The sequence below is a fragment of the Chrysemys picta genome, chromosome 10 (assembly GCF_011386835.1).
Source record: "Chrysemys picta bellii isolate R12L10 chromosome 10, ASM1138683v2, whole genome shotgun sequence".
In the NCBI taxonomy this organism is placed as follows: Eukaryota; Metazoa; Chordata; order Testudines; family Emydidae; genus Chrysemys; species Chrysemys picta.
Window position 1 is genome coordinate 88,460,382 of NC_088800.1, and position 24,779 is coordinate 88,485,160.

General features: G+C 42.8%; 1 protein-coding gene across 12 annotated transcripts in view; it reads left to right on the plus strand.

The window, feature by feature from the left end:
- Nucleotides 1–20,594, plus strand: part of UNKL (unk like zinc finger) — a 144,523-nt gene extending 123,929 nt beyond the window's left edge. For 10 of the 12 annotated variants that reach the window (XM_065560379.1, XM_065560380.1, XM_065560382.1 and 7 more), the window contains 4 exons: nt 6,899–7,129; nt 9,519–9,721; nt 11,551–11,805; nt 15,630–20,594. In XM_065560379.1, the coding sequence (XP_065416451.1) occupies nt 6,899–7,129; nt 9,519–9,721; nt 11,551–11,805; nt 15,630–15,806 (866 nt within the window). In that variant the 3' untranslated portion in view covers nt 15,807–20,594. The remainder of the gene's footprint in view (nt 1–6,898; nt 7,130–9,518; nt 9,722–11,550; nt 11,806–15,629) is intronic. The other 2 variants (XM_065560383.1, XM_005288875.5) reach the window with 1 other exon arrangement.
- Nucleotides 20,595–24,779: the final 4,185 nt, after the last annotated feature.

Sequence of the window (24,779 nt, forward strand, 5' to 3'; positions counted from 1 at the left end):
GTCCCTCCAGACCCATGAATATGATACAGTTCTGCGGTGACCTAGAATCCTACTTTCGACGTCTCCGACTCAAAGAATATTTCCAACATACCTCTGAACAGCATACTAACCCACAGAATCCTCCCTACCAGCACTACAAAAAAAAGGATTCTGCGTGGACTCCTCCGGACGGTCGAAACAACAGACTGGATTTCTACATAGAGTGCTTCCGTCGACGTGCAAAGGCTGAAATTGTGGAAAAGCAACATCACTTGCCACATAACCTCAGCCATGCAGAACACAACGCCATCTACAGCCTCAGAAACAACCCTGACATCATAATCAAAAAGGCTGACAAAGGAGGTGCTGTCGTCATCATGAATAAATTGGAATATGACCAGGAGGCTGCTAGACAGCTCTCTAACACCACATTCTACAGGCCATTATCCTCTGATCCCACTGAGGATTACCTAAAGAAACTACACCATCTGCTAAAAAAACTCTCTGACAAAGCACAGGAACAAATCTGTACAGACACATGCCTAGAACCCCGACCAGGGGTATTCTATTTGCTACCCAAGATCCATAAACCTGGATATCCTGGACGCCCCATCATCTCAGGCATTGGCACCCTAACATCAGGCTTGTCTGGTTATGTAGACTCTCTCCTCAGACCCTACGCTACCAGCACTCCCAGCTATCTTCGAGACACCACTGACTTCCTGAGGAAACTACAATCCATCGGTGATCTTCCAGAAAACACCATCCTGGCCACTATGGACGTAGAAGCCCTCTACACCAATATTCCACACAAAGATGGACTACAAGCTATCAGGAACAGTATCCCTGATAATATCACAGCTAACCTGGTGGCTGAACTTTGTGATTTTGTCCTCACCCACAACTATTTCACATTTGGGGACAATATATACCTTCAAGTCAGCGGCACTGCTATGGGTACCCGCATGGCCCCACAATATGCCAACATTTTTATGGCTGACTTAGAACAACGCTTCCTTAGCTCTCGTCCCCTAACGCCCCTACTCTACTTGCGCTACATTGATGACATCTTCATCATCTGGACCCATGGAAAAGAAGCCCTTGAGGAATTTCACCATGATTTCAATAATTTCCATCCCACCATCAACCTCAGCCTAGATCAATCCACACAAGCGGTCCATTTCCTGGACACTACTGTGCTAATAAGCGATGGTCACATAAATACCACCCTATACCGGAAACCTACTGACCGCTACACTTACCTACATGCCTCCAGCTTCCATCCAGGACACACCACACGATCCATTGTCTACAGCCAAGCTCTAAGATATAACCGCATTTGCTCCAATCCCTCGGATAGAGACAAGCACCTACAAGATCTCTATCAAGCATTCTTAAAACTACAATACCCACCTGCTGAAGTGAAAAAACAGATTGACAGAGCCAGACGAGTACCCAGAAGTCACCTCCTACAAGACAGGCCCAACAAAGAAAATAACAGAACACCACTAGCTGTCACCTTCAGCCCCCAACTAAAACCTCTCCAGCGCATCATCAGAGATCTACAACCTATCCTGAAAGATGATCCTTTACTCTCACAGATCTTGGGAGACAGACCTGTCCTCGCTTACAGACAACCCCCCAACCTAAAGCAAATACTCACCAGCAACCACACATCACTGAACAAAACCACTAACCCAGGAACCTATCCTTGTAACAAACCCCGATGTCAACTCTGTCCACATATCTATTCCAGTGACATCATCATAGGACCTAATCACATCAGCCATACCATCAGGGGCTCGTTCACCTGCACATCTACCAATGTGATATATGCCATCATGTGCCAGCAATGCCCCTCTGCCATGTACATTGGCCAAACCGGACAGTCTCTACGCAAAAGAATTAATGGACACAAATCTGACATCAGGAATCAAAATACTCAAAAACCAGTGGGAGAACACTTTAACCTGTCTGGTCATTCAGTGACAGACCTGCGGGTGGCTATATTACAACAGAAAAACTTCAAAAACAGACTCCAACGAGAAACTGCTGAGCTAGAATTGATATGCAAACTAGACACAATCAACTCTGGTTTAAATAAGGACTGGGAATGGTTGGGCCATTACAAACATTGAAATCTATCTCCCCTTGTAAGTATTCTCACACTTGTTATCTAACTGTCTGTCTGTGCTGGGCTAGCTTGATTATCACTTCAAAAGTTTTTTTCTCTTAATTAATTGGCCTCTCAGAGGTGGTAAGACAACTCCCACCTGTTTATGCTCTCTGTATGTGTGTATATATATCTCCTCAATATATGTTCCATTCTATATGCATCCGAAGAAGTGGGCTATAGTCCACGAAAGCTTATGCTCTAATAAATTTGTTAGTCTCTAAGGTGCCACAAGTCCTCCTGTTCTTCTTTTTGCGGATACAGACTAACACGGCTGCTACTCTGAAACCTTTCATCAGAGGCAGTGTTCAAAGTAAGCAGGATCTGAACATCTTGATTTTTAAAAAGTTGATTCTGTTTTTCCTTAATGAGTGACTAAAAGGAAACAATGCAAAGAATTAAATGAGTAAAATAATCATATTTGAAAGAAGGAATGACCAGTTTATTTGAAGGTCTGACTGGCTTTGTTTTACAGTGCTCACTGCCGGCTATCTATATTTTCCTCTACATTATTTGCTTTCCTGCTTAGAACTGAGAATACTTCATCCAGTTGGCCTGTTCTGAGAAAGGAGAGGAAGAGACAACACAGAGGAAGAGCAGTATTGGGGTAGAGAACTTGGGAGGAAGGATGAAGGGGAGAAAAACATCAAGGAAGAAACAGTTTAAAAATGCCACCCTTTCTAGATGAAAGCAGAAAGGAAGGAGAAAAAGAATGGAAAAATAGGAAGTTAAAAAACTGAGCCATTGTAGTTTTATGAAATATTTAATTTGTCATGCATTTCGAAGCGACACACTGCTAAGAAAATAAGGGTATGTTTTCATAACATCCCCATGGAGCAGTGGGAAACTAAAGCAAAATTAAAATAATTTATTAGTGCATTGATAACCTGGTCCATGCTGGCTCTTTCCTTATAGCACATATGTTCTGTTGACATTTACACCGGGCCTTTCTCAAACTTTTGGTGGTGCGAATACTGAGTTACCAGGGAGACAGGAACATGGAGAGGATCTCTCCTGACCATAATGTGACGGGATCCCCCCGGGGTGCAGCCTGGGACTGTGGGACCCCTGTGCCCCCTTAACACTCTCCAGCTTGGGTCGTCTCTCAGAATGCCTTGCTAGTGACCAGCAGCAAGCCCCTCCAGGCGCTGTGATCACTCAGCACAACAGCATGTGGAGCCCCACAGACAGCTAGATTGCATGAATGCTCCCAGAGCCACTCATGAATCACACAGAGAAAGGCACCAGAGCCAAATCCCCCCACCTCCCAGCACTGTATCTCATGAATATACCATCTTGCACTGCTCAAGATGGGCAGTGCAGATTTATTAATTGGTTCACCACTTCAGCAATGGAAAGTGGTTATACACCAGCCTTTGCAAAACCTGAGATTTGCCACACACTTCATACAAACTCACTGGTAAAGATAAACAGTTAAACAAATGTATTGACTATAAAAGATAGATTGTAAGTGATATTAAGTAAAAGGCAAAAAGTCAGAGTTAGTTACCAAAAGAAATAAAATATAAGCATGCAGTCTAAACTCTTAACCCTGTTAGACTGGGCAACATCTAGCTTAAGCAGTTTCTCACCCCACTGGATATTGCAGTCCTTAATATACAGATTTGTTCCTTAAACTTAGGCCAATCTCTTCTGTTGGAGTCTTGGCTTCTTCTCAGTGTCTTAGTTGCTTGCAACATAGGTGGGGGCAGGAGAAAAGGCCCAGTATGTGTCCACTCTGTTTTATACCCTCAGTCCATGTGCTTGGAAAACACAAGTCCAGGCATGTGTGGGTGGGCCTTGCTGAATCTCTAGGCAAGGCTGAGCAATTCCCCTGGTGTGGCCTCATACAGTTGAGTCATTGCATCATAGCTCCCTTGCCGGACAATGGTTGTTGATGGGTTGATTGATACCCCACCCGGATGTTGGCTACTTTCCTTGCTGTTGCCTCTGGGGAGCTAATGTCTGGCTGATTCCCCAACTTACAGCATGTTTTAGTGACCACCATACAACACAATTCTCGTAACTTCATATGCATTATTGATATACAGATATGGATAGAGAAATGACTTCCAGCAGATCATAACCTTTCCCCTGATACCTTATAAGGCATGCTTTATATGTAAGATCATGATTATAAAAAAATGAGGAATATGGAGGTTGCAGAACATTCCCCCAAGGTAATGAATGTCACATATACAGAAAGAAAAGGCTTCAGAACCACTAACATTATTATAATTTGCAGAGAGACAGAAGGGTGCTAGGTGCTTTGCACACAGTAAGAAGAATAAATATAATTTAAATAGTCAATGTGCAAGGAAAGTGTGGACGATTAAATGCAATGAAATCAGAATGGTAGAGTGCAGTGACCATTTTTCCTATCAGTTAATTCCATTAATTTTTATTAATTTTAAGAGATGTTTACAATATTTTCTATTATCTATCTTGTTAATACTTATTTGAAGAGGCTTGTTTCTAAGATTTAGCGAAGGGAGGGAACTGCATGGGAGGGTGTATTTTAAGGAAGAGGGGAATAAAACTGAGGTGAAAGTGGAAGGACAGAAAAGCAGCACGTGATATAATGTAATTAGTGTGTGGACTTATGACATCTTGTGCTCTGCCACAGCTTGATTACCAAAATAACTAGTATCACTTTTAAGTTAGCTCTGGCAACAACTTTGTGTTTAAATTCCAGATTTTACATTCTTTGTATACGGTAATCTGGTTTTATGGATTGTGATTCCTGTTGTGAGAGCAACAAGCAGTACTGGTAGAGTGACTTTCTTCAAAGTTTGGACACGTTATGCTCTTCTGCTTGAGTGATTGTCTCCCCAGTTTTCAGTAAAGAGATACAACAGCAGGCTACTCCTTTGTTTCTGTAAGCACACAGTGTGCTGTGTTAGCTGTTACTTTTCTCTACTGTGGTTAGTGGTGTGTCCTCATGGAAACCAGAAAATACATCTGACAGTTTAAATGTGCAGCTTAGAATTTATCTCTGCTGCTGACCATAGTAAAGTCAGATCTGCTGTGAATTACGCTAATGCTATAACTTCGTTAACAGGGATTTGATCTGCTTCCCCATGTCATAAGGACAATTCAATAAGGACAAATATGAAGTTCTCCACTTAGAAAGCAACAATCAGTTGCACACATACAAAATGAAAAATGACTGCCTAGGATGGAGTGCTGCAGAAAGGGACCTGGGGGTTATAGTGGATCGCAGGCTAAATAGGAGTGAACAGTATAACACTATTGGGCGGGGGAGGGGGGAAGCGAGCAAACCTCATTCTAGGATGAGCAGGAGTGTTGTAAGCAAGACACAAGAAGTAATTCTTCTGCTCTACTCTGCACTGATTAGGCCTCAACTGGAGTATTGTGTCCAGTTCTGAGCACCACATTTTAGGAAAGATGTGGACAAATTGGAGAAAGTCCAGAGAAGAGCAACAAAAATGATTAAAGTCCTAGAAAACATGACCTATATGGGAAGACTGAAAAAATTGGGTTTGTTTAGTCTGGAGAAGAGAAGACTGAGATGGGACAAGATAACAGTTTTCAAGTACATAAAATGTTACAAGTAGGAGGGAGAAAAATTGTTCTCCTTAACATATGAGGATAGGACAAGAAGCAATGGGCTTAAATTCCAGCAAGGGCGGTTTAGGTTGGACTTTAGGAAAAACTTCCTAACTGTCAGTGTGGTTAAGCACTGGAGTAAATTGCTTAGGGAGGTTGTGGAATCTCTATCATTGGAGATTTTTAAGAGCAGGTTAGACAAACACCTGTCAGGAATGGTCTAGATAATACTTAGTCCTTCCATGAGTGCAGGGGACTGGACTAGACGACCTCTTGAGGTCCCTTCCAGTCCTACGATTCTATGATTCTGTGTCCTTCCCCATATCAATGGTAATACTATACAACCTCCAAAATGAAGGATATTGTAACTAATGAAACCTGCATGGGGGGAGGTCATGTAGATGGATTGCATTTGCCTATGTTGGAGTTTGTCTAGAAAACCTAATTTAACATCCCAACTCTTGCAAAAATGGCATGAGATCTTTAATGGCCACTTGTGGTAAGGGGCTATGTGATTTTTGTCTCACCTGAAAGACAGTGGTTGTCTTTCACCATCATCCTCCAGAAAAAAACACAGTTATTTTGCTGTTTAAGTGGATGCATTTCTGCCCTATGCTCATTTGGTATTTCAGTGCTTTACTTGCGAATGTTCTAACCAAATTCCAACTTGGCCAAATACATTGTGCCTATCTGAACTCTCGTTACTGGTATTCTTCCTTATTTACTGTGGTGAAGTTTTGCTGTCTGCTGTATTCCATGCTAGGGGCAGTTACATCTTTGTGGTGAGTGGTGTGATTCCTGCAAATCCCGTATGTACCTCACATGGAGGATTGAGTTTTATAATGTTTGTAAAATATTTTGAGATCTTTGTTTGGAGGGCATTCTGGAAATGTGGTGCATTAAGTCTTCCAGTCTTATTCAGATTTTTACTGAAATAATTCGACAAAGGGACAAATTTTCTTTCATCATAGGAACCTCTTATGTATGTTTGGGAGGTGGGTTGAGTGGCTCTTCAGTGTCCAGTGGGATTGAACATGTATAGTGTCTGCACTTACACATAATACAGGTTGTTTACAAAAGTAAGAGAATTGATTAACCTTTTCCTATGAGGATGGGTTTAGAGAGATCCTACTGTGTTGCTTTGTAACTCAAAAAATGTTTTTTTTCTTTATATAGGTCAAAGGTTACTGGGAAGTTCAGCTCCTGTCAATATTCCAGGTTCTGTTGCTCGTTCCTCATCTTTACATTCATCATCTTCCCTTTCAACCTCTCCACTCAGTTCTCTTTCACAGTCGTTGTCTCAGTCTTTTATTTCATCCACTATGGCTCCTCACCAACAGCAGACTCAGCCTTTGAAATCAGAACATAGTATGTTAGGCACTTCAGCCTCTTCTCATAACTCTTTAGGTAAGTCATGTGAATGGTTAATCCTTTGTGTATAATAGAAAGGGAGTCCATGGCAAGTCAAACAGATTTTGAGCTGAACTCTGTATACCTTTCCTGTGATCTCTCCTCTGGGAGTCAAAGGTTCATTATTGTTATAAATAAGTAATTTATCCTATTCTTTACAAATAGAGTAAGAGATTCATGTCTCAAAGAGCTTCCTATCTAAGGCTATGTTAGGGTTACCATTCGTCCGGATTCCCCCGGACATGTCCGGCTTTTTCGAGTTAAAAATAGCGTCCGGGGGGAATTTGTCAGTGTCCGGACTTCCCCTCCTCCCCCCCGATACAGAGCGTGCGCGCGGCTTACAAAGCAGCCGGGGCTCCGACAGCCAGAGCCAGAGCCTGAGCCCTTCCTTCACTTCCCCCCTCCTCTCTCCTGAAACTTGACACCACTCCCCTCCTCTCTCTCCCTCCCCCTCCCTCCCTGCATTCTCAGATTGCCGGCCATTCGCCGTCTGGAGCTCCAACCCTGCTCCCCTCCCCCGCTGTCGAGCGCGCTGCTCTGCAGCACAGTAAGGGGGCCGGGGGCCAGAGAAGTGGCAGGGAGGTTCTGGGGTGGGGGGGGGTAGTCAAGAGACAGGGAGCAGGGGGGAGGGTTGGATGGGTCAGGAGTTCGGGGGGGGCTGTCTGGGGGTTGGGGGTGTAAGGTTTTGGGCAGTCAGGGTACAGGTGGGGGGGGTCTCAGGAGGGGGCCGTTAGGGGACAAGGAACAGGGAGGCTTAGGTAGGGTGTGGGGTTCTGGAGGGCAGTTAGGAGCAGGGGTCCCAGGAGGGGGCAGTCAGGGGACAAGGAGCGGGGGGGGTCGGGAGTTCGGGGGGGGCTTTCAGGGGGGGTGGATAAGGTTTTGGGCAGTCAGGGTACAGGTAGGAGGTAGGGTCCTGGGGGGCAGTTGGGAGGGGTCTTAGGAAGGGGCAGTTAGGGGATAAGGAACAGGGAAGCTTAGGTAGGGGGTGGGGTTCTGGAGGGCAGTTAGGAGCAGGGGTCCCAGGAGGGGGGGGACAGGGAGCAGAGGGGTTTAGATGGGTCAGGAGTTCTGGGGGGGACTGTCAGGGGGTGGGGGTGTGGATAAGGGTTGGGGCAGTCAGGGGACAGGTAGGGGGTAGGGTCCTAGGGGGCCAGTTAGGATGTGGGGAAGGTCTCAGGAGGGGGCAGTCAGGGGACAAGAGGCAGGGAGGCTTAGGGAGGGGGTGGAGTCCTGGGGGGCAGTCAGGGGACAAGGAGTGGGGGGGTAGGGTTGGGGGTTCTGAGGGGGCAGGAAGTGGGAGGGAGTGGAAGGGGCAGGGGCGGGGCTAGGACAGGGCGGGGCTAGGACAGGACGGGGGCGGGGCTAGGGCGGGGCTCCTCCCGTCCTCTTTTTTGATTGTTGAAATATGGTAACCCTAGCTATGTCTACACTGGCAATTGAACGACAAAACTTTTGTCTTTTAGAAAGCAACAGAGAGTCCTGTGGCACCTTTAAGACTAACAGATGTATTGGAGCATAAGCTTTCGTGGGTGAACACCCACTTCGTCAGACGCACGCGCATGTTAGTCTTAAAGGTTAGTCTTAAAGTCTGTTGCTTTTTACAGATCCAGACTAACACGGCTACCTCTCTGATATTTGTCTTTTAGAGGTGTTTAAACAAGAAACAACCCTGAAAGACAAAAGTTTTGCTGACGACAAGCACCAGTGTGAACAGCGCTTTGTTGGCAGAAGAGCAGACAAACAGCAGCTATACTGCACAACTTTTAGCAGCATGGCTGTAGCAACACAGCTGTGTCGCTAAAAGCTGTGTAGTTTAGACATAGTCTAAGGCTAATCAGAAAAGTAAACATAAATCATAGGACAAAGTTCAGGGAAGGGAAAGTGAGGAGAGATTATTGTCAATGGAGGAAGGAACAAAGGATTCCTGGAAATGGTGGGTTTTAAAGAGGGATTTGAAAGAGAAGAGAGGGCACTTGGCATCTTAGTTGGAGAACGTTCTAGCTACAAAAAATAGTGTGAATTACAATCCAGAGCAGAGAATGTGAGAGAGCTGAAGCTGAAAATATGAGATTTTAGGGCAACAACTACTTTTTGGAATAGAAACAGATTCCTAGTCTTCCTGTTCCCATTTCAGGGCTGTGCTTTGTGTGAAAGCAAACAAACAAAAACCCACACGCAATGAGGTTGCCGGAATGCTTTGAGTACTTTAAAAAAATATTTTGCTTAATGCTGCATCTCTGAACATATGTGGAACTGTTATTACATATCTTGCAGCTAAAAAATATAACTGTCTGCTTAGTGCTTTTATCTAATTGTCTAGTTCCCCATGTGGTACATTTTATTAGAGGTGTGCAACATGTTTATTTTTGTGTCCTATGTTTGGCAGGTTTAAATGGTGTTACAGGGAGCATTTGGGACTTCATAACTGGGAGTTTCTCTCCTAGTCCATCCCCAGTATTGAACAGTGGTACTATACCCTCAACAAACTCAAACACCAGTGGAAGTGAATTAGCTCACATTAGACAGGAACTTGATGATGCCAATCGAAAAATAAAACGATGGGAAGATTCTTGGGAACAAGTAAAGCAGGTACAGTAATGATGGTGACACTAAATTAAGGTTTGTTTCCTGAATAACTTCTAATAAAATCACCTTCTTATTGTCTTTATTTTTACCAAGGCATCTTTAATTGTAATTTGAATTTAGGGGTTTTATTCCACTTTACCAAATTTTTAATCCTGAATTCTGGCTTTTCATGTCTAAATTGTGCTGGAGGCATGAAGGAGACTGATCAATAGTAGCCAAGAGAGAGAGCCAACTTGTTACTTCTCTTAAATCATTCTGCTTTTATAGACAGACACAAACAGACAGAATGGCTTTATGGAACATGTTCAACAATTACCTCTGCTGCTGCTGTTTCAGCAACTGGTGGCATGTCTACCCTCCAATACCTGCTTCAGGATGTCAGTAGCATACAGGAATGAATCATAGAATATCAGGGTTGGAAGGGACCTCAGGAGGTCATCTAGTCCAACCCACTGCTCAAAGTAGGACCAATCCCCAACTAAATTATCCCAGCCAGGGCTTTGTCAAGCCTGACCTTAAAAACCTCTTAAGGAAGGAGATTCCACCACCTCCTTAGGTAACCCATTCCAGTGCTTCACCACCATCCTAGTGAAAACGTTTTTCCTAATATCCAACCTAAACCTCCCCCACTGCAACTTGAGACCATTACTCCTTGTTCTGTCATCTGGTACTACTGAGAACAGTCTAGATCCATCCTCTTTGGAACATCCTTTCAGGTAGTTGAAAGCAGCAATCAAATCCCCCCCCTCCTCCTTCTCTTCTGCAGACTAAATAATCCCAGTTCCCTCAGCCTCTCCTCATAAGTCATGTGCTCCAGCCCCCTAATCATTTTTGTTGCCCTCCACTGGACTCTTTTCAATTTTTCCACATCCTTCTTGTAGTGTGGGGCCCAAAACTGGACACAGTACTCCAGATGAGGCCTCACCAATGCCAAATAGAGGGGAACGATCATGTCCCTCAATCTGCTGGCAATGCTTCTACTTATACAGCCCAAAATGCCGTTAGCCTTCTTGGCAACAAGGGCACACCGTTGACTCATATCCAGCTTCTCGTCCACTGTAACCCCTAGGTCCTTTTCTGCAGAACTGCTGCCTAGCTGCTCGGTCCCTAGACTGTAGCATTGCATGGGATTCTTCCGTCCTAAGTGCAGGACTCTGCACTTGTCCTTGTTGAACCTTATCAGATTTCTTTTCGCCCAATCCTCTAATTTGTCTAGGTCCCTCTGTATCCTATTCCTACCCTCCAGCGTATCTACCACTCCTCCCAGTTTAGTGTCAGATTGGAGTGAGATTGGACACAACTAGTACATGGCTCGGGCTATGGGGCATAGCTGGACATTTTAGCACTCCGGATGCTAGTGTCAACATCTGCCTGGCTTCTGCACGGGTGCATTTGGGGGTGGGTAGTAAAGGGCTTTTTCTGTTCTTTTCCGTCTCCTGGCATATTTGCACTGGACACAACAGTTCTAACTTTTTCTGCTGTTGAAAGATAATAAATAGTTTTACTATACTGTATTTTGAGGTTTTTATTGTCTTTTGCCATCAAATTATGAACTGAATAATTCCTATTTTTATTTATATAGCTCCATAAATGTGCATAGAGACTTATAGACAAGTAGATATGGCATTCTTGCTTAACATCTAAGTTAAGACAAAAAGCAAAGGGAAGTGATAAACAATGGGTGGCGGGAGTAAGGGAAAGTGATGGGGACAGTAAGATCATATTGTAGCTGAAGGTAAGTATTGCATGTATCTTGAGGGCTTTTATAGTTACGCCTGTGTTCTTAGTTTACAAAATATTTTTATAACTTTCTGCAAATGTTTTTGTCCCAGGCATGTGATGCATGGCAGAAAGAGGCCCAAGAGGCAAAGGAACGTGCTAAAGTGGCAGATGCTGACAAAAAACTAGCTCTTCGGAAAAAAGAAGACTTAGAAAATAAATTAAAAAAGCTGCAGGAACAATTTGATATGTGTCTGTCCACTACAGTACTCCATATGAAAAGCTATGGCGATATAAAAAAGATACCATTACCAAAGCTTCATTCTTTACAAAACCAACTGCGTTTAGATTTAGAAACAGTAGATGGGGTAAGTGTGTCTGTACTGTGGATATTGTTAGTTAAAATAGGCAGTTTAACAGTATTATATAAGATTCTGATTCAGAGTTTCATTTCAAACTGATATAATGTTAAGTCTAAATACCATTTTGGTCTGAAATATGCCATAGTTTGAATTTCCCCAATAAATATTTTTTATTTTGGTGCTCAGCTGTGACAAGAGCGGCAAGCAACTTCAGATACCTTTCAGTGAGAAAAAACAGATTAAAACATGCTTTTAACTACAAAGCACTAAAGAGAAGCTATGTAAATAAAGAGCTTTAAATATCTGGAGAGTGTGTAGTGAAGTCTCCTATTTAGAAACTGACATCTCTGCATGCAGACTAGGGTGGAAGAGGTGAGGTGGGCAGCTAGCAATGGTAAAGTAAATATAAATTTTAAAACAGGAAATTGCTTTCCTTTCAAGTGGTGTATTATTATCTCCGAGGTTAGTTTAGTTCATTTCTGACCTCTCGTGGTATGATCTCATAATTGATCATGGGTACAAAATTAGAGGCTAATTTTTTTAAAGTTGGCCTCTATATGTAATCTGAAATTTAGCAATATGAAGATGGCCTAATCACAGATGACAATTACATTTTAAAGATGCAGTCTTTCTTCTGCAAGTCTGTGGTGACCTTCTACATGTCTGAGAAAACAGAACATAGCAACCTTTTTTTCAGACTGCTGTAACCAATTTTTCGTTTTCTACCATGTAACTAAAGAAGACTATTAAAGTTTCTGGATGAAATCCTCGGCTGAACAGAGGATATGGCAGCCAGAACACAATTTCAGACTTCCACTTAAAAAATTCTAAAGAAAATCTGATCAAAAGTTATATATATTTTTATGCCCTTTGACCTCTCTAACACTGAAATTTCTGAAGAACATGAATAAGAATTAGCCACTGTCTTCATGAATGACGACTCAAAAATCTGACAATAAAAGAAAATGTACTGGATATGGAGACGTAACCAGGCAAATTGGTTGAAACTATTGTAAAGAACAAAATTATCAGACACATAGATAAACATGACATGGGGAAGAGTCAGTACAACTTTTGGTGAGGCATGATTTTCCTTTACAATATATTAGAATTTTTTGAGGGTGTTGACAAGCGTGATTCAGTCTGTACTTGGACCTGTGCTGTTCATTGTATTCATAAATGATCTGGCAAACAGGATGAACAGTAAGGCGGCAAAATTTGCAGACAATACAAAATTACTCAAAATAGTTAAGTCCAAAGCTAACAGTGAAGTGTTGCAAAGGGATCTCACTAAACTGAGTAACCGGGCGACAAAATGGCAGGTGAAATTCAGTGTTGATAAGTGCAAAGTAATGCACATTGGAAACATAATCACAACTACGCATACAAAATGATGGGGTCTAAATTAGCTATTACCACTCAAGAAAGAGATCTTGGAGTCATCATGGATAGTTCTTTAAAAGCATCTGCTCATTGTGCAGCAGCAGTCAAAAAAAAAAAAAGCTAATAATGTTAGGAACCATTAGGAACGGGATAGATAATAAGTAAGGGTACAATTCTGTCACAGAGGTTACCTGGATTCCATGACTTTCTGGGATCTCCGTGACTTCTTTGCAGTGGCAGAGCTGGAGCAGCTGTCAGCCCCGTGGCAGCCAGAGCAGCGTCTGAAGGAGCGGATGGGATTGGGTCAGCCCCCTTGGGGCTGGAGCAGCTGCTGGAGGTCAGCCCCCGGCAGCACTCTAACTGTTAGTCCCTCCTCCCACTGGGTATTTTTAGTAAAAGTCACAGACAGGTTGTGGGCTTCTGTGAATTTTTGTTTATTGTCCGTAACCTGTCCCTGACTTTTTTATTAAAAATACATGTGACAGAATCTTAATCTTTATAATAAGACAGAAAATATCATAATGCCATTATATAAATTCATGGTATTCTGGAATACGGTCAGCAGTGCTGGTTGCCCCATCTCAAAAAAGATGTATGAGAACTGGAAAAAGGTACGGAGAAGGGCAACAAAAACAGTTATGGATATGGAACAGCTTCCATAGGAGGAAAGATTAAAAAGACTGGACTTGTTCATCTTGGAAAAGAAATGACTTAGGGGGGATATGATAGAGGTCTATAAAATCACAAATGGTATTGAGAAAGTGAATAAGGAAGTGTTTATTTACCCTTTCGTGTAACACAAGAATTAGGGGTCACCTGATTAAATTAATAGGCAGTGGACTTAAAACCAACATTATTCCCTGTCAACCTGTGGAACTCATTCCATGGGCTGTTGTGAAGGCCAAAAGCATAACTGGATTCAAAAATTTATTGAAGATGGGTCCATAAATGGCTGTTAGCCAACATGGACAGTAATGCAACTCTATGCTCCAAATGTCCCTAAACCTCCAATTGCCAGAGGCTGGGTCTGGATGACAGGAGATGGATCACTTGAAATTTCCCTGCTCTTTTCATTACCTCTGAAGCAGCTGGCACATGCCACTATCAGAGACAGGGTAGATGGGCCTTTGGTCTGACCAGTATGGCCATTCTTATGTTCTTAACCAAACACTAGCAAGGAGAAGACCAGATCAGCAAAACAAACTAGTGCTAGTAAAAAGGGGATAAGAAGGGTTTTGTTTACTTTGGGAACTTGTTTTGATGGCCTTGTATCAGACATCAGTGGAACCAGAGTTTCCAGAGAGCTTTGAGGAAGAAGAGGGTTATTCTTATAGACTACTCTCTCTGGGTTAGCAGTACTTGATAATTGAGAACAAAAGATTATAAACACAGTGGCTTATAAGCACACTCTTCACCAAGTTCAGCCTCACAGCTCATCTTCTTTGGATGATGATCTACAACTGGTAAAGTGAGAGGGAAGACAGTTGGAGTTACATAGAACAATTAGGTCAAAGATTTATTTTTTTATCCTTCTGCTGTGACAAACATTTATTTGCCAACATAATAGCTTCCCCAAAGTCTTGATCAGCAGATTTGTATTGTGTTGTGTATCTGGGGGGTCTCCATTCTGACTGATGCAAATTACATGCATTGTGAGGAAATTTGTCAGATTGAATTGTTGATATTCACAGTGGCAGACCAGTCTCTCAAAAGGACAAATGCTCAGTCTTCTCAGTTTTAGAGCTTGTCTTCATGTACAGCAATACAGTGTTAAGTATCAGAGGGGTAGCCGTGTTAGTCTGAATCTGTAAAAAGCAACAGAGGGTCCTGTGGCACCTTTAAGACTAACAGAAGTATTGGGAGCATAAGCTTTCGTGGGTAAGAACCTCACTTCTTGCATCTGAAGAAGTGAGGTTCTTACCCACAAAAGCTTATGCTCCCAATACTTCTGTTAGCAATACAGTGGTGCAGCTGTGCCACTCTAGCACTTTAGTGAAGATGCTCCTATGCCAAAGGGAGAGCTTCTCCCGTCAGCGTAGTTAATCCAAGTCCCCAGTAGGGACTTGGGGTGGTTAGGTCAGTATAACTATGTTGCTCAGGGCTGTGGATTTTTTGCACCCTTGAGCGACGTAGTAATACCGATATAAGTCTGTAGTGTAGACCTGGCCTGAGTTTCGGTTGGTATTATCCAGGTTTTGGTTGTGCTGGGAAAAATTTGAGCCACAGCTTGTTTTGCACTTGTGTCCTTCCTGAACACATTATTGCTTTATAGGCATTCTCAGTTCTGTTTACCATGTTCTGGTGCTTGAACTAGCTATTAATTGTACCAACAGAAAATTCTTAAGTGTTATTGAAGTAAGAATTTATCATCAAATAATATGGATACAGTAATCACTGTGAGACATTACACATTGGAATTTTTATTGAGAGCAATTTTCTTTCTACAGGTAATTTTCCAACTTCATTCAAAGAAGTGTGTTGTATGCCAAGAACATGACCGTAGTGTAATCCTGCAGCCATGTCAACATTATGTACTTTGTGAACACTGTGCAGCTAAACAACAGGAATGTCCTTGCTGCAAGACGAAAAAAAGAAATGGTGACGAAAAGTCATGGTACTTATAATCATGTTAATTAACTAGATATATTGTATGTTCTGGTATTTTATATAAGAATTATATCTGTAGTAATTAATCCATTTACTAGTGCTAGACTGATCTCCATTTTAACCTTATAAGATATTTTAGTTGTTTTTACTATAGGAAATGTGGTTTGGCTGCCTTTACATATTGAATTCTATTCATGAAGTTCTAAAGTTCCGTGGTTATTTCTTTCCCCACCTGGCCTTTTCAGTTTTCCACTTATATTCCTGGTGCACAAGCTACTCAGGTTCACTTACAGCATAATCACTTCTTACAGGTGTGTACTTGCAATGCATGAATGGGGGATTTATGTCCGTGCCTCCCATTAGCATTAATGTAAGACACTCATGTAAATACAATACTTGTTGATGGGAGGACCTTACCCCTCACCATGTTTATGGTGTGCTGTAATCCTTTGCCAGTATTTCTGAATCAGTCTAACACTACTGTTTACTTGGTTATTTGAAGAAATTTGATTCCTGTAAAAGCACTTTGCTAACTGTTTTTTGTTAGAGATTGTTATAAATTGCTTAACCTGCTTTCTAGGTTTTAATGTTTATTTTTTTAATATTTAGTATGAAGCTTTGTGTGTGTACTGTGAACTTAAAATATTTATATCAGTTTTACTGTTAAATCATATTATGATAGTATAGTATAGTTAAATTTCATTTTTGGCTTTAGTAGTTACTAAATGAACAGTTACGAGAACTTGCCTAGAATTTTTACAGTTTAAGTCAACTGCAGACTAATAGTATTTATAAGTATACTAGCAGAGAGTGACATTGAAAGAGACACATATGCGTAAATATTCAAATACTTTTTTTTTATTTTGTGAAACAAACCAGTTTTCTTAAACAACTGTGCATTCGCATATTGCCCCAAGTTGGATTTTTGTAGTCTTAATGAAAGCAATTGTATAACTCCTAATCTGTGTGATTACCTATCATGAATTGATATAATCCATAGCCACTTTTACCAAGTGCCTGTGCCTTGCACCCAATAAAATTGCAAAATACGTGAAGGAAACAGTTTGCAAACAATTTATACCACCTAATTCTGTACAGGACAATTGGATGATAATTAAAATTCTCAACTTTCTGTAATAGAATTTCAAAATAATACCTTGCAATGGACGAAAGATACTAGGTTTTGTTTTTACATAAATACAATACACCTTTTGGGTTTAGCGCTAAAATTATTTAAATATTTTATCAGACAATGGTGCTTTGTTGTAATGATTTTTTTTTAAAAAGTTGTTGTCCATATTTAATGCTGATGATTAGGAGTATGCAGTTTAGGAGAAGTTAATTATTGTATCTTAACACTGTATCTTGTTACTTTCCTTAAAGTTAACTATTCTTGTAGGGAAGAGTTACCTGTGGTGTTACTTCTCTTTCCTATTAAATACAGGTATGACACAGTACAGCTTACATTCAAATGACCTACCACTGTGTTACATAATGTGTATATTCCTATTAATTAATACATTAATGAACAAGAAGTGCATTCATATGACCAGCAAAGAGTTTAATTATTTCTGAAGTTTGTTCAGATGCATTGCAATAGAAACAAGATATATACTAAATTGTATTTATGATCTTGAAAAATATCTTTTGAGATTTGTATCAGTATTAAAGAATTCAGAGCCCAATCCAAAGCCCCTTAAAGTCAATGTGCTTTTATTGATTTATGCGGACTTTGGACTAGGCCTTGAGTTAGCAGAAACAAGCACATATGATTACATTTATTGTAATAATAAAATCTACAGAATAATCACTACCTTGTTCTATCAAACTGTGAGAACATGGAGATCTTTTGAGAATGACGGAGGGAAGATAAAACCCATGATGGATTTACATTTGGAACAGGAGCTCTTAAAAAGTAATTTACAAACACAATAGTCTGAAGATAATTGTAGAACATTTTTAAACAGGTTTTAAGGTTGAGTTTCATAATACGGTCTGATGCATTTTTCACATAATTTTTAACATTTTCTCTCAACATTGTATATTGAAATACTTTATTACTATAATTTCATTTTCAGCAGTATATTTCTCTCTCCTGAAAGATGATTTTCTGTTATCATAGAAGTCGAACCAGTTTAGATTTTTTTTAAGTGGTACTTTGAATCACTAAGCTTTGCTGTGAGTATTAATGGACTTCTACACTTGTGGAGTCTTTGCCAAAGACACTTTTTGAACATTAACAACGTTTTGGACTAAAATAAAGTGAGTAGGTAAGAATTTTTATCAGTGACCAAATTAGAAAGTGGTGTATAATAGAAATAAATTATTTTAAATGTTTTAAAACATGCAATTGATATCAGACAGTGGTTTATTACATCCATTATAGAATGTGCAACAACATTCTCTAGCTCTTTGCTAACATAGTTAATTAATATTCTTAGCAGATTTTAGTGAAATAAATCCAAATTAGATTGAAATGTGGCCATACGTGTCAATGTTCAGTTCATTACTTAAGAAATTTTGAAATATTTTTGTGCTACAGTAACTCCTCACTTAACGTTGTAGTTATGTTCCTGAAAAATGCAACTTTAAGTGAAACGATGTTGAACGAATCCAATTTTCCCAAAAGATTTAATGTAAATGCAGGGGGTTAGATTCCAAGGAAATTTTTTGGGGGCAGACAAAAGGCATTATATACTGTACAGTACTGTACTGTGGTTGGGAAGTCCCCCGGCTTATCCCACACAGGCACAGCCCGCTGCAGGCAAGGACGCTAGGAAGCACCTTCGCAGCAGCAGCTGTAGCTTACCCAGAGAAGAACAGGTGCCGACTTTGCTGGGAATACTCCAGGCCCGCCTCTTCCTGTCCCCGCTCCACTCCAGGCCCACCTCTTCCCACCCCTACTCCAACTCTTCTCTGGAGCACACCGCATCCCCGCTCCTTCCCACCCCCCCACCGAAAGTCCTAGGACTTTCTGGGAGGGAGGGGGAGAAACGGAGACACAACGCATCCCCGCTCCCCCCTCCCTCCCAGCGCTTCATGCTTAGGACTTTCTGAGGGGGGAGGAGGAGTGGAGACGCAGCGCTTCCCCACTCCTGCCCCTCCCTCCCAGAAAGTCCTAAGTGCCCCCAAACAGCTGTTTGGTGGTGGGGGAAGCGCTGGGAGGGAGGGGGAGGAGGCAGAGAAGAGGAACTTGTGCAATGCTCCCTTGTAAAGTCGCTGCTCTTCCAGCCAAACAACGTTATAAGGGAGCATTGCACAACTTTAAACGAGCATGTTCCCTAATTGAGCAGCGACTTAACTTTGAAACAATGTTAAGCGGGACGACGTTAAGTGAGAAGTTACTGTACTCTTGTCACAGTTTATAGTTCTTTATATACATTACTGTGCATTTGTGTATCATCCTAGGACCTTTTCTTTGGTCTTTTCTTTTTGTAATAATAGGAGGTTTTTTAAATCTCTAGCTGATACTTTTCAATTTACAAATGAGTTTTAACAGCAAGGGCAAAGTAAATTGTCACATTAACGTGCACAGTTTGCACATACTGTCTTTTTAGATTAAATCAACTAATTATTGGGGGGGGAATTCAATTTTTTAGCATTTGTATGTTACATAATTAATGTTGAGAATTATTACATCGCTGTGTATTGTTGTGGGGGAAAAAACGTAAATATATCCTGGAAGCAGCTGAGTTGGCTTTTGGACAGATCTAAATTTGAGTCTTGAAGGAAAAAGATAGACCAAAGAAATGTTACCTATGAGTGAAATTCCCAGAGTGAACAGCGTGTTGCTTGTTACCTTGTGGAAATATTGTTAGGTAGTTACATGAACTACATGTAGCATTCACATAAAAAATGCTATAATTATTTTCCAATAAGACCATTCCCTGAGGAATTATAAGCAAGGTCTTATTAACTTTTTACAGATTAACTTCAGTTACTTAAAAATTAAGAATTATTGGATACGCTTTTTTACAGTGATACTTTTAAATCCAGGATAATGAAATATATGCAGCATAAATTAGCAGTTGTACTTTAATGAAAAAATATTACAAGGGAAATATTTACATTTGTGAAGTTTTGTCCTAGTGATACAAACACTATGTAGATGCACTAAAAATATATTTGAGTAAGAATATAATAATGTAATTTGTTAGATGAGCAAATTATATAACGGTAAAATACACTCATTAGTTAGTTTCATTCTAGTATTTGAAAACAGTTTGACCAAGTTATCATGTAAATTTATGTAAAAGTATAATACTTTTATGTGAATGCCATTAACTTTTCATAATGGCCTGGGGTGTAGTAGATGAAAATTACAGTTTCTCAGGGTTTAAAGTCAAGAACTGTAATTTAACAGAACGTTTGCTAAATTCAGATAGATCCCAAGCTGCATCTTATGGGTTTGTTATTTAGTCTTTTTTGAATAGCAGATTATTAAAAACATCTGTTTTGTTATGTATTGCTATTCAGAATATCCTAGTGTTAAATATTAATAGTAATATTATTACTGTCACAATATATTTGTGTAACTGTGGTCAGCAAAAGACCTTAAATGGATGTGGAATTTTCACTTGTATTAATTTATGGAACCTATTAATGTTCTGAGTGCATAGACAGAATTGGTATTGTGAATGGAAATGTTCTTAACTGAGAAGGTATTTATAATGCATAATCATTTACTTGTAGTGAATTGTTAACACTTGTTAAAACTTTTTTACACTATAGCATTTATGCAATGGTTTACAGAATTCATGGAATTATTTTTATTATCGATATGAAATTAAAATTTTTGATCTTTATTGCTTAGCTTACTGTGTTTGTAGACAATTGAGGTTTGAGGCCTTTCATTTTATTGTAAAAGATGTATACATATGGTAACTGTGGGTTTATATTTCTAAACATATTGGAAAGATTTTACTTAGATCAATATTTCCAGGGATTCTGTATTGTGGAATCGTCTTCTTCTGGAATCAGGTCATGGCATTTCTAGCATTGTGATTGGACTTGCCTGTCTCCAAAGGAAACCCAGTACTTAATATTATCAAAATAACTGACTTAAATTATTGGAGATAATTTCGATTCCAGGATATTAGAGAGACAAGATGGGTGAGGTAATATCTTTTATTGGACCAGCTTCTTTTAGTGAGAGAGCTCACCCACCTTGTCTCTCTAAATTTTCCACTGTCACTTACCGTGAAACATAGCATTCCCAGATGCTATTTCCCATCAGCCATGGCGAGGCCTTTGGCACCATGAAAGAGAGTTCTTCATAGTTGTGTTACATTCCCCGTAATCTTACTGTTTAAATTTTGATAACTCTTTCTTACTTAAGTTAAGAGGTCACACACTTTGTAGCCTGTGTACACACCAGGGCTTCTTTTCATTTCTCCATTCCCATCCCCAATCCCAACAAGCTCCTTGGGTGCCACTCTCTTATCCCCCTTTTTGAGGGACTCCCTGCAATTCCTCACGATCTCTTCCCTGCCAACCAGTGTTGACAGGGCCAATTCAATCAGGGTGGATGTAGTCCACTCCCAATAACAGATGAGGTGGTGTCAATTCCAGGAGAGGTTAGGGTTTAGGGTTAGGGGTTAGGGTTAGGGTTGGGTTTAGGTTAGGGTTGGGGTTGGGGGTCAGGGCTGGGGTCAGGGTTTAGGGTTTAGGGTTAGGTTAGGGGTTAGGGTAGGGTTAGGGGTAGGTTAGGGGTTAGGGTTGGGTTAAGGGTTAGGGGTTAGGGTTAGGTTAGGGTGAGGGTTGGGTTAGGGTGAGGGTTTAGGGTTGGGTTAGGGGTAGGGGTTAGGGGTAGGTGTAGGGGGTAGGGGTTGGGTTTAGGGGTAGGGTTAGGGTTTAGGGTCAGGGTTTAGGGTGAGGGTGGAGGGTTGGGGTCAGGGTTTAGGGTTGGGGTCGGGGTCAGGGCCAGGGTTTGGGTTTAGGGTGAGGGGTAGGGTTGGGGTAGGGTTAGGGTCAGGTTAGGGTTTAGGGTTGGGTTAGGGTGAGGGGGTTGGGGTCGGGGGTCAGGGTCTAGGGTCTGGGTTAGGGTTAGGGGTTACGGGTAGGGTTAGGGTTGGGTTAGGGTGTAGGGTTAGGGTTTAGGGTGAGGGGTAGTGTTAGGGTTGGGGTTTAGGGGTTTAGGGTCAGGGGGTTAGGGTCAGGGGTTGGGTTAGGGTTAGGGTTAGGGTAGGTTAGGGTTAAGGTTTAGGGGGAGGGTTTAGGGGTGGGGTTAGGGTTGGGGTAGGGTTAGGGTCAGGGTGAGGGTAGGGTTAGGTTTAGGGTCAGGGTCAGGTTAGGGTTTTAGGGTGAGGGTAGGGGTTAGGGTTGGGTGAGGGTCAGGGTCAGGGTGTGAGGGTGAGGGTTAGGTTAGGGGTTGGGGTCGGGTCAGGGGTAGGGTTAGGGTTAAGGGTGGGGGTAAGGGTCTAGGGTAAGGGTAGGGGTTATGGTTAGGGTGAGGGTTAGGGTTAGGTTAGGGTTAGGGTTGGGGGGTTGGGGTTAGGGTTAGGGTGGGTTAGGGGTTGGGGTTAGGGTTAAGGGTTAGGGCTAGGGGTTAGGGTAGGGGTTAGGGTTAGGGTAGGGTTTAGGGGTAGGGTTGGGGTTAGGGTCAGGGTCGGGTTAGGGTTAGGGTTGGGGTAGGGTGAGGGTTAGGGGTAGGGTTAGGGTTAGGGTTAGGGTTTAGTTAGGGGTAGGGTGAGGATAGGGTTAGGGTCAGGGGTTAGGGTTAGGGTTTAGTTAGGGTTAGGGTTTAAGGGTTAGGGTTTAAGGGTTAGGGTCAGGGTTAGAGGGTTAGGGTGAGGGTTTAGGGGTAGGGGTTAGGGTAGGGTTAGGGTTGGGTTAGGGTCAGGGTGAGGGTTTAGGGTTAGAGGGTTAGGGTTTCGGGTCAGGGTCGGGGTCAGGGTCAAGGTTAGGGGTTAGGGGTTGGGGTCGGGGGTCAAGGGTCAAGGTCGGGTAGGGTTAGGGTCAGGGTAGGGTGGGTTAGGGTAAGGGTTTGGGGTTAGGGTGAGGGGTGAGGGTAGGGTTAGGTTTAGGTTTAGGGTTAGGTTAGGGGTTGGGGTTGGGGGGGGTTAGGGTTAGGGTTAGGGGGGTTAGGGGTTAGGGTTTGGGGTTAGGGTTTAGGGTTGGGGTTTAGGGTGAGGGGTAGGGGTTAGGTTTAGGGTTTAGGAGGAGGGTTAGGGTTTGGGGTTAGGGGTTTAGGATTTAGGTTAGGGTTGGGGTTAGGGTTTAGGGTCAGGGTTTAGGGTTAGGGGTTAGGGCTAGGGCTTAGGGTTAGGGTTTAGGGTTGGGGTTAGGGTTTAGGGTGAGGGGTAGGGGTTAGGGTTGGGGTAGGGGTTAGGTTAGGGGTTAGGGTTGGGTTTAGGGTTAGGGTTTAGGGTTAGGGGGTTAGAGGGTTAGGGTGAGGGGTTGGGGTTAGGGTAGGGGTTGGGGTTAGGGTTTAGGGTTAGGGTTTAGGGTTTAGGTTAGGGGTTGGGGTTGGGGTTAGGGTTTAGAGTTTAGGGTTGGGGTTGGGTTAGGGTTAGGGTTAAGGTTGGGGGTTGGGGTCAGGGTCAGGGGGTTAGGTTTAGGGGTTGGGGTTTAGGGTTAGGCGTTAGGGTTGGGGTTAGGGGTGAGGGTTTAGGGTGAGGGTGAGGGTTAGGTCAGGGTGAGGGTCAGGGTGAGGGGTGAGGGGTGAAGGGTGAGGGTTTAGGGGTAGGGTTAGGGGTTAGGGTCGGGGTTGGGGTTAGGGTTAGGGTTGTTGGGGTTGGGGTAGGGTTAGGGGTTAGGGTTAGGGTTGTTGGGGTTGGGTTAGGGGTAGGGGTTAGGGGTTAGGGTCAGGGGTTAGGGGTCAGGGTTTGGGGTTAGGGGTTAGGGTCAGGGTGAGGGGTGAGGGTTGGGTTAGGGGGTTAGGGTTTAGGGGTTGGGGTTAGGGTTTAGGGTTTAAGGGTTAGGGTTTAGGGTTAGGGTTAGGTTAGGGTTAGGGGGGTTAGGGGTTGGGGTTAGGGGTAGGGTTAGGGTTAGAGGGTGAGGGTGAGCGGTTAGGGTTGGGTTAGGTTAGGGGTTGGGGTTAGGGGTAGGGTTAGGGTTAGGGTTAGGGTTGGTTGGGGGTAGGGGTAGGGTTAGGGTTTAGGGGTAGGGTTAGGGGTTAGGGTGAGGGGTTAGGGCTAGGGGGTTAGGGTTTAGGGTTGGGGGTTAGGGTTAGGGCTGGGTTAGGGGTTAGGGGGTTAGGGGTTTAGGGTTAGGGTTTAGGGGGAGGGTCAGGGTTAGGGGTTAGGGTTAGGGTAGGGTTAAGGGTCGGGGTTAGGGGTCAGGGGTCAGGGTTAGGGGGTTAGGTTTAGGGTTAGTGTTAGGGTTTATGGTTAGGGTCAGGGTTAGGGTAGGGTTAGGGTTGTTAGGGTTAGGGGTTAGGGTTAGGGTTTAGGGTTGGGTTTAGGGTTTAGGGTTAGGTTAGGGTTAGGGTTTAGGGTTGGGGTTGGGGTTAGGTTAGGGGTTAGGGTTAGGGTTGGGTTTAGGGGTAGGGGTTAGGGTTAGGGGGTTAGAGGGTCAGGGTGAGGGCTTGGGGTTAGGGTTAGGGTAGGGGTTAGGTTAGGGTTAGGGTTTAGGGTTTAGGTTAGGGGTTGGGGTTAGGGTTTAGAGTTTAGGGTTGGGTTAGGGTTAAGGTTGGGGTTGGGGTCAGGGTCAGGGGGTTAGGGTTAGAGTTAGGGTTAGGTTTAGGGTTTGGGGTTGGGGTTTAGGGTTAGGGGTTAGGGTTGGGGTTAGGGGGGGTTAGGTTTAGGGGTTAGGGGTAGGGTTAGGGGTTAGGGTTTAGGGGTAAGGGTCAGGGTGAGGGTTAGGGTTAGGGGTGAGGGTTGAGGGTGAGGGTTAGGTCAGGGTTAGGGGTTAGGGTCAGGGTCAGGGTGAGGGGTGAAGGGTTAGGGGGTAGGGTTAGGGTTTAGGGTTGGGGTTAGGGGTTAGGGTCGGGGTTAGGGGTTGGGGTTGGGGTTGGGGTTAGTGTTGTTGGGGTTGGGTTAGGGTTAGGG